At 47.3% G+C, this 9,609-nt stretch overlaps 1 protein-coding gene across 1 annotated transcript; it reads right to left on the bottom strand.

The window, feature by feature from the left end:
- Positions 1-3,180: 3,180 nt before the first annotated feature.
- On the bottom strand, positions 3,181-5,296 carry Il23a (interleukin 23 subunit alpha). The gene is given in 4 exon segments (NM_130410.2): positions 3,181-4,004; positions 4,106-4,252; positions 4,507-4,608; positions 4,828-5,296. Coding segments are annotated over 4 exon segments (591 nt in total). The 5' UTR covers positions 4,990-5,296; the 3' UTR covers positions 3,181-3,824.
- Positions 5,297-9,609: the final 4,313 nt, after the last annotated feature.

The following is a 9,609-nucleotide window of genomic DNA, read 5'->3' on the forward strand; positions in this document are numbered from 1 at the left end:
TGAGAACCTGTACTATGGGCGTTTTCTACATGGTGCCTCAGAACAGTTCAGGAAGGGGTTAATAATAATTGGGAGAGGGGACAGCAGTGTCATGCCCAGCCTTGAAGGTGGCATGAGCAAACCAAGAACCAAGAAGGTGGATGAGGAAGATACACACAGGAGCAGAAGAAACTCAAGGAGCCAAAAGCTGTAAGAAAAGGTGCTTGGCCAATAGGTAAAGTTAAGAAATCGGCAAGGCCAGACAGGGTGGCACAGTGGGACCACGGGCAGGGGGGACGTGATGGTGCCGTTGCATCCTGATCCTTTGTGAGTTCCTGGGTTCTCTGGTGTGCCATCTCCCACCACGCCCTGAATAGCTAGTCCTTTGTACATCATAATAAACTTTTGTTAAAACAACAACAAAAAACTGTGGAAGTGTCTCTTCTCTAAACTCTTGGACTTTCTGTTCCTGAAAACCCAATTCCTTAGAGACAGAAAGGCCAGCAACGCACGGCCATTAGCTCATCAACTGTGGCTTCCTCCCTTCCTTCCTCTGTTGGCACAGTGATTTATGTCCCGTGGACTGTCGGGGTAGAGAAGGGACATTCATATAGCTTCCGTTATTACTGAGTCGGTGGCAAAGTCAAGACATAAACCTGGATCTGCCTAGGCCAGTGCCTGTAACCCCAGCATTGGGGAGGCAGAGGCAGGGTCAGCAATTTAAGGCTCAGCCTAGGGTGCATACTGAGTTCCAGAACAGCCTCAAATACATGAGTCCACATCTCTAAAAAATAAACATGAGCCAGGCATGGTTTAATCCTAGCACTTGAGAGACAGAGGCAGGCCTGGTCTACAAAGCGATTTTTAGGACGGGTAGACCTGTTACACAGTGAAACCCTGTCATAAAAATAAGACAAAAACCAAAACAAAACAAACCCTAAATCTGACTCTATGCCCCATGTGCACCTTTTTGTTTTGTTTTGTTTTCTGTTGCTACAAGATTTTCTCTATGTAAATTCTTGATGGCCTGGAACTTGTATAGAGTAGTTTAGCCTGGAACTCATGGTGCTGTTTCTCTCTTTGCCTCTCTGAAACTGGCTTTACAGGTACATGCCACCCCAATCAGAGGCTTTGGTGGGTGGGTGGGCTTTTGTAGACAGGAGGCCACTGTATGGTACAGGTTACAACAGATTCACAGTCACCTGAGCGCCGGGATACAGGTGTGTCCCACTGGCAAAATGTTTGTCCTTTGATGTCTCAGCCATGGAAGTAAAGGAAATGAACAGGATGTGGTGGTAAACACCTATAATTCCAGTGCTTGGGAGAATGAACTAGATGGATTGCCAGGAGTTCGAGGCCAGCCTGGACTACATAGTGAGTTCTAGGATAGCTAGAGAAACTCAAAGAAGCCCTATCTCAAAAAGAACCCAAGGGTTGGGGATTTAGCTCAGCGGTGGAGCGCTTGCCTAGCGAGTGCAAGGCCCTGGGTTCGGTCCCCAGCTCCGAAAAAAAAAAAAAAAAAAAAAAGAACCTAAATGAACTAGTTCCTTTCACTTTTTTCTTTTTTTTTTTTTTTTAAAGATTTATTATACAGTGTTCTACCTGAATGCTTTACACCCACAGGCCAGAAGAGGGCATCAGATCTCATTATGGATGGTTGTGAGCCACCATGTGGTTGCTGGGGATTGAACTCAGGACCTCTGGAAGAGCAGTCGGTGCCCTTAACCTCTGAGCCATCTCTCCAGCCCCACTTTTTTCTTTTTTGAGATTATAATTACACCCTTATCTTTTTTTTTTTTTTTTTGGTTCTTTTTTCGGAGCTGGGGACCGAACCCAGGGCCTTGCGCTTCCTAGGCAAGCGCTCTACCACTGAGCTAAATCCCCAGCCCCCACACCCTTATCTTTCCTCCCTCCAGACCTATATGTCCCTCCTGGCTCTCTTCTTTTTAATCCCCTCCCCTTTTAACCTTCCACTTCCAGCACTTGGGAGGCTGAGGAAGGAGGCCTGCCACAATTGCAAAGCCTATTTGGGCTATCTTAGATGTCAAACCAAAAATTTACCAGGCTTGGCGGCACACCTGTGACCCCAGCACTTTGGGGCTGGAGGATTGCTTTGAATTGGACATCATCCTGGCCAATGTATCAAGGAGTTCCAAGACTACACAGCAATACCCTATTTCAAAAAAACAAACACCAAAAATTCAAGCCAGGTGTGAGACAGCACCGAGGTAGGAAAACTGACATAAATTCTGGACAGGCTGGTGTAAAACCATATTTTAAAACTGAAGTCAAGGGGTGGAGAGATGGCTCAGCGGTTAAGGGCACTGACTGCTCTTTCAGAGGTCCTGAGTTCAAATCCCAGCAACCACATTGTGGCTCACAACCATCTGTAATAAGATATGGTGCCCTCTTCTGGCCTGTAGGCCTGTAGGCATGCATGCAGGCAGAACAGTATATATATATATATATATATCTCTTAAAAAAAAAACTAAAACAAAAAACAAACAAAACAAAACTGAAGTCAGAGGAGCTGTGGAGACAGTTTAGTGGGTAAAGCCCTTACCAGGCAAATGTGAGAACCAGAGATTGGCACTCCAATGCCTATATAAATAACAGGTGGGTCTTGTTCCCCACCTATGATTTCAGCACTTGGGAGGCAGAGACAGGAGTCCAGAGCAAGTTGGTGAGGTAGGTTAGGCCAATCAATCTGGTAAGCTAGACTCAAGTGAGAGACCTGGGCACAAGCCAGGAGATGTGTCATCCTCCTTTAACCCCAGCGTTAGAGACAGACACAGGCAGATCTTGATGAGTTTAATGCCAGCCAAGACTACATGGTGAGACTACATGGTGAGACTGTGTGTGTGTGTGTGTGTGTGTGTGTGTGTGTGTGTGTGTGTACACTCAACATTAACTTTTGCTCTACATGATACATGTGCACACAGAAGTGAACCTGTATACACACACACACGCACACACACACGCACATGCACACACATGTACACATCACAGATGCTCGTCATAGACAGGCAGTGGAGATGCCATGTTGTCATTTGATGACCTCGACACAAACGTGTCCTTTCAGAACTCAGGACCTCTGAATCTGTTGATCTGAGACGTCAAAGGTTCATCTTTATCACTCGGCCCTACTTTTCCCATCTCTTTTCTCTCCTGACTACTGGCTTAGAAATTAGACAAGAGAGCCACATAAATAAATCTTTATTAAAAAAAATACATAATTCCTTATAAATATAATAAATAACAATCCTCTAAACTGTTACAAGGATAAATAATACCAAAATTTCCCTTCCCACTTAATAAATACGCAGCTTTGTCACAGGTCGGTATCGCGAGTCAGTCCATGTTGGTAGTTCTGTTAGTTCTTAGTGCTGGGTTCTGTTAGAACTGAAGGACTAAGCAGGCAGTTACAGAGCTTCCGTCTGGAGCACTGTGAGTCTTCACATTTCCCCGAATCACTCAGAAAAGTATAACATTCCCTTTTTCTTGTTTTACTTACAGATTCTGGCCAAAGCCTAGGCTCACTTTTCCTGATGCTCCAGGCTTCTCACAGTTTCTCCGATGTCTCCACCCCCTTCCCCTTCTGCCATGCAGCTGTCTGCCAGCTTCCAAGGCCAAGGGCTTGACTTGATTCCTCTTCTCCATCTCCTCCCTCTAGTGAGCTGCCGTCTGGGGTTTGTTGCTTTTCTCTTTAATAATGGTGTCCTTGCCCTTCACACAAAACATACAAAACAAGAACAGCAAAAGTCCTGATGGGTTAATTAGCTTGCAGATGTCTGCATTGATGGATTAGTTTTATCACTGTAGCCATGGGAACCTGGGCACTATCCTTAAGCCGTTGGCACTAAGGGCTCAGTCAGAGTTGCTGCTCCGTGGGCAAAGACCCGGGCAGCTATGGCCAGAAAGGCTTGGAGGCTGCGAAGGATCTTGGAACGGAGAAGAGAACGCTGCCACTGCTGGCTGGGACTCAGGCGAGGCATCTGTTGAGTCTCCCAGTGGTGATCCTCTGGCTAAAGGACAGAAGACACAGTCAAAAAGGATCCCAGATATAAGCTCCCAGCTTCTGTTTCAGACACTGGCTCGCTCCATCTTCCAGATCCCTGGTTCATACCTGGAGGAGCTGGCTGAGGCCCAGTAGGGAGGTATGAAGCTGGTCCACAGGGCTATCCGGGAGTAGAGAAGGCTCCCCTGTGAAGATGTCCGAGTCCAGTAGGTGCTTATAAAACACCAGACCTTGGCGGATCCTTTGCAAACAGAACTGGGGAAAGAAGAGAGCAATAGAGACATGTGGATCCTCTTTCCCAGTGCCCTGCCTTCCTTTTTCCTCTGGTTTTCCTTTTTCTTTCTTTGGACAGTGTTCCACTGCCTTAGGCTTTGGCTTTAAACCTACTACCCAAAATTCAGTCTGGCTTCAACCCACTGTGGCTCCTCATCCTCTCAGAGCTAAATGGTCATGACCAGCTTCCTTCCACCTCCCTTCTCCCAGGCACACCAACACCTGCTTAGTGGTACCTGGCTGTTGTCCTTGAGACCTTGGGGATCACAACCATCACCACACTGGATACGGGGCACGTCACTTTTAGTCTCTTCTTCCCCTTCTTCTCTTAGTAGATCCTGGAATGGAGGCCATGGGAACAACGAGGTGAGGTGACCACTTTGCATTCCCCTCAGCCACTGGCTCATGGCTTTCCCAGAAGACCCTGTCTTCTGTCCTCTCTCACTCCACAATGGCCTTCAACCCTCCAGATCCACCCAGGGCCACAGCTTACATTAAACCCACACACTTGAAGGGCTTGGGAAGGTTTCTGCATGGTTCCAGGAGCTGACACTTACCATTTGTCCCACTGGTGTGTGTGCACTCCAGGCTAGTGTGCAGAGATTCCGGGAGAGCTGCTGGCACTGAGCCCAGTCAGGACTGCTACTCCTAGGCACAGCCAGCCCCTGAGTGGCCCAGGGCAACAGCCACAGGAGTATTATTGCTCTGCAATCCAGCATCTTGTTGCCTGCTTCTCAGATCTGGCTGGCTCTGTGCTCTGCACTAGACCCTCTATCAACCTCCTTTTGCTCTGAGTCTAACTCTGAAGTCTGACTTCTAAGTGGCTTCCTGCTTTCTTCCTTTTTGTCTCGCAGTCTCTTTTTAAGGTCCCTGCACTGTAAGGCCCGCCCTTTGCACTAGCAGGTGACTCAGAGCAGGTGGGATTTCCCCTCCCTGCATCACCTCCCTCTTTGGAGAGCCCAGGTATGCCACCTCAGTTCCAGGGGAAATGAGTGGTGAGGCTGCTGTGGCTAGAGGCCTAGGTCAGGACACATGTGTCATGCTCTCCAGGAACACAGATGGCTGCAGAAGGGTCAGGGAAGTAATGAACATTTAAATGAATATCTCCAGTTCCTTCCTGTGTAATCTGATATCCTTTTTTTGCCTCTCAAGGCTTTAAGTCTTACCCAACCCCACTCTGATTTCCTCACTTCCTCTTGCCTGAGGGAAAACCAAAACAGCACTCATTCATCTCCAAATCCCACGGTGAGCTCAGGTTCATTCGAAGTTTGGTTCCTATGTAATGTCTTCTATATAAGACCAAGGCATTTCCTTCTCTCCATGTTCTTTTCACTGGGTGGTCTTGGTTTTGAGGGTGACAGTAGTACTTTTTGATCTGAGAAGCCGCATAGGGGCAGTAATTCTGTCGGGCCTGGCTGCTGAAAGGGCATTTCCCCGGGTGAGAATGCTGGCTAAGAACCTCTTTACTTCTCAGCCCACTTAGTTGCAATCAGTTCTTCGGGATTTAGGTAATGATCTTTCCAGGGAGTGGAGGACTGGAAGTCCAACTTAAACATTGCAGCCCCCTGCTCGCCCCTACCCCATAGCTAGACAGCACAGACAGACAGAAGCTCTGGGTGGTTGAAAACACACACAGCGACGATGACCGTGCTTGACTTTCAGCCTATTGCATCCATGGGTAAAATCCACTGATGGCTGGCTGATTTCATCACCCTCCATGATGTAACACCAGGGAAGCAGCTATGAGAGTGAGGTGGACGTGGGAGGAGAGGGTGGTCTGAAGCTGGGACTCCCCCAACCCCAGTGGAGGGTCCCCGAACAATCTGGACGTCAGAGTGAGGCCATAGATGACCACACGGCAGGCTCTGAAAGCTTCCCGAGTTAACTTTTCCTCTGGGAGACTTCTCAATGGGGCTGGGGGGGGGGTCCCCCTTTCACTAGAGCTTCATTTGTTTTTGGACACAGGGTTTCTCTGTGTATCCCTGGCTGTCCTGGAATTCACTCTTCAAGAAATATCAGATTACACAGGAACTAGAGATGATATTAAGATGTAGACTAGGCTGGCCTCAAACTCAAGAGATCCCCCTGCCTCTGCCTCCTGAGTGCTAGGATTAAAGCTGTGTACCACCTCTGCCTGAAGACTTTTCTTTTCTTTTTTTTTTTTTTTAGTATAGAATAGAGTTTACTCAGGGCGTGGGGAGGGGACTTAAGAGGGCAGTAGGGCAGAGAGAAAAAGAGAGAAGTAGTGAAATAAAATTGTAGAGGAGAGGAGTAGAGGCCAGCCACGAGCACATGGAGAGAAGGAGGGAAGAGAATGGGGAGAGAGGGGACAAAGTGGGAAGAGGGTAAAAGGAAGAGCGACTGTTTTTTCTAATTATAAAATGTTTTATGGATTTACATTTCAGCTTTGCATGCTAATCTTCTGTCTTTCTAATTTTAGTAAGGTGCTGCTGAAGCAAGTACCCTTCGGGACTATTTTAGACCGCCCAAATGAAGCATCTGGTTCAAATATTATTACTAGGATTCTATGATGAGGCTGCCTGCCTTTCGATGCATTTCCAGCATCTGAGAATTAGCTCAGTTTGGGGGAGAAATGATTGTCTACACAGGACAGATATAAACAGAATAAGGGATTTGGGAGGAGGACGCATAGGGGAGTCTGCTTTATTTTGTCTCATACTGTTTAGCTACCTCTGGTCACAGTCCTGAGAATCCTCACAGATAGGAGATAAAAGGTGAGGGGAAAGATAAGGAAACAGAGGTGGGAAGAGATTGACGGGTGAGTTGGAGGCACCGGGCCTCCGCTGTTTCACTTCCTGGTGCTTTAGCTGTTGAGTAGGAAGCGGGGTTGGTGGGGTGACTCCACAGTTGGTGTCTTATAGCTGGAACCACTTCCAAGGCTGCAGCTGACCTAGAACTTCAAGAAGCCCTTGACGTCAGCGGGCCCTCAACCGTTATGCAAATCACATTCAGAAGACACTCCTAGACAGGCCTTTCCAGACGGATACCCAGACTCCGAATCCAGTTGAAGTTCCCCCAGGTGGTTAATGACTATAGCTAATAACGATGGCTAATTCGTACCTAACTCTCACTTGATGGCATTTACCTGGTTTAAGCTCCTTACAAACATTAAGCTAAATCTCAATAAATTCTGTATAGTCCATATTCTGGATCACTGGGGAGGCTGGGGTGCACAGTCATTTAACGGAGACCACAGAGCTGGGAAGTGGCTAGCTACAGTGCTGACCCACAAAATTCTTTTAAAAAGTGTTTGACATACTATGTGTGTGCAGGTGCATGTGTGCCTCGGGATCCCTGTGGACATCAGAGGACAATCCTGTCCACCTTTGTGTAGGTTCTGAAAGGAGAATTATACGAATTCTAGGTTTAGAAATATAAAATTAAAAGAGTAAGCCCCAAAAGCCACAGACTCAGGGCTAAGCCCTGCCGCCAGGAATAGCAGGCCATAAAGATAAAGAAAAGGAATGCAAAAACCAGCTCAGGCTATCGAGGACTGACCCATAAACCATCCAAAGACGTCCCCCCAGCTTACTCAGAGTCATGCTTTAACCAGATGTCCTCCAGACCCTGATAAGCCCCTACTTGTGCTTTCCAGCCATTGTGTCCTACAGAGAGCATTCCAGGAAACCGGACAGCCCAAGCTTAACCAGAGGTGTTTCAAATACAAATGCTCCATCAATTTTGACAAACTTTTAAAAATAATGAGGACCTGAAGACCCTACCCTTCTCCTGATTTAGTAGCTCTGTTCCAGGAACCAGGGGGCCATAAAACCTTCTGGCGTCCCCTTATCTCCTGGAGCCATAAAACAATCTTGTAACTTGTGGTGCCTTCCCCTCTGACATCCCCATCCCCTGGGCTCACAGCCTCTGCCTTTAAATACTCTTTCTCCCAGCCTCTCGGGCCGACACCTCTGTCTCCTGAGTGGGATATGTGTCTGCCCGGAGATCTCTGTAATAGGTCTCTGTAATAAACCTCGCCTTTGCTTATGACATCCAAAATGGTCTCTCTGTGTCTGGGGTCCGCGATTTCCCAAGACTTGAGTAAGGGTCTCTCTGCGTGGGATCTTTCAGTTCCAGGAATTGACCTCAGGCCGCTAGTCTTCCCACCTGGCTTCGTATTCCATGCAAGTGTTCTGCCCATCGTCATGTGCCCAGGGATGACGGCATGAGCCCTTGACCCACCCACACCCAGTTCAGAGCTTAACTCCCATGAGTCTATGTGGTCTCTTTCAGTTGTGAGAATTATGAACCCTCGATATGGAGATTTCCATGTAGGAACTGTTTAGGTCTCTAAGCATCTAGGTTCTTGTTTGAAAATTTACATCTAAGGACCTGTGAAGCCAGAGATCCTTTGAGTGAGGTGTTGGATTCCTTGGTGTGTGGAATATCCAAGTGCCTATGTCCTTTGCCCACCCCATTACTATTTTGTTCTGTTTTTTAGATAGAGTTTCAGGTAGTCCATGCTGGTCTGGAATCCACTTTGCTTAGTTGGACTCCTGATCCATCTGCCTCAGGGTTCTTTCATCAAATTCTATTTGCTTGCCTTTATTGAGAGAAATCACGGGAGGGGGGTGGAGAAGACACGGGGGGTGGGGGCAGAGACAGACACTTAGATTTATTTATGTATATGAGCCACAGAATGTATGTGAGGATAACCATGAGCTGCAGGGATGGAACTCAGATCCTGACAGTTGGTAACAGGACCTGCCGTACCATCTTGAAAGCCTCTTTTACCTTTTTGAAAGGAAAGACATTTTTATTTAGATGGGGGGTGGGTGTTGAGACAAGGTCTCACTGTGACCTTGGTTGGCCTAGAATTCACTGTGTTGGAGGACCAGGCTGTCCTCAAACTCACAGAAATCCATTCTGCTTCCTGGGTGGTGGGATCACCATCCCACTTAGCCTGGTTTTAGTTTGTTTGCAACAGGGTCTCCTGGAACGTAACTATGCTGGGACTTGCTAAATAGACGCTAACCCCAACCTTCCTGCCTATATCATGCCCAGCCCAAGAAATGCTTTAAAAAGTTTATTATTGGTGAGAACTTTCTTCCACAGGCAACCCATGGGTATGGTCTTGATGTTATTTGTTTGTTGAAAGGGATGTTCTTTGTGAAGCTATTGCAAACCTGGTCTTTGATATGTCGCCTAGGCGGGCCTTGAATTTGTAAGGGACTCCTGCCTCTGCTTTAAGAATGCAGGGATTGGGGGCTGGGGATTTAGCTCAGTGGTAGAGCGCTTGCCTAGGAAGCGCAAGGCCCTGGGTTCGGTCCCCAGCTCCGAAAAAAAGAACAAAAAAAAAAAAAAAAAAAAAAAAAAGA

The sequence above is a fragment of the Rattus norvegicus genome, chromosome 7 (assembly GCF_021556685.1).
Source record: "Rattus norvegicus strain SHRSP/BbbUtx chromosome 7, alternate assembly SHRSP_T2T, whole genome shotgun sequence".
Taxonomy (NCBI): Eukaryota; Metazoa; Chordata; class Mammalia; order Rodentia; family Muridae; genus Rattus; species Rattus norvegicus.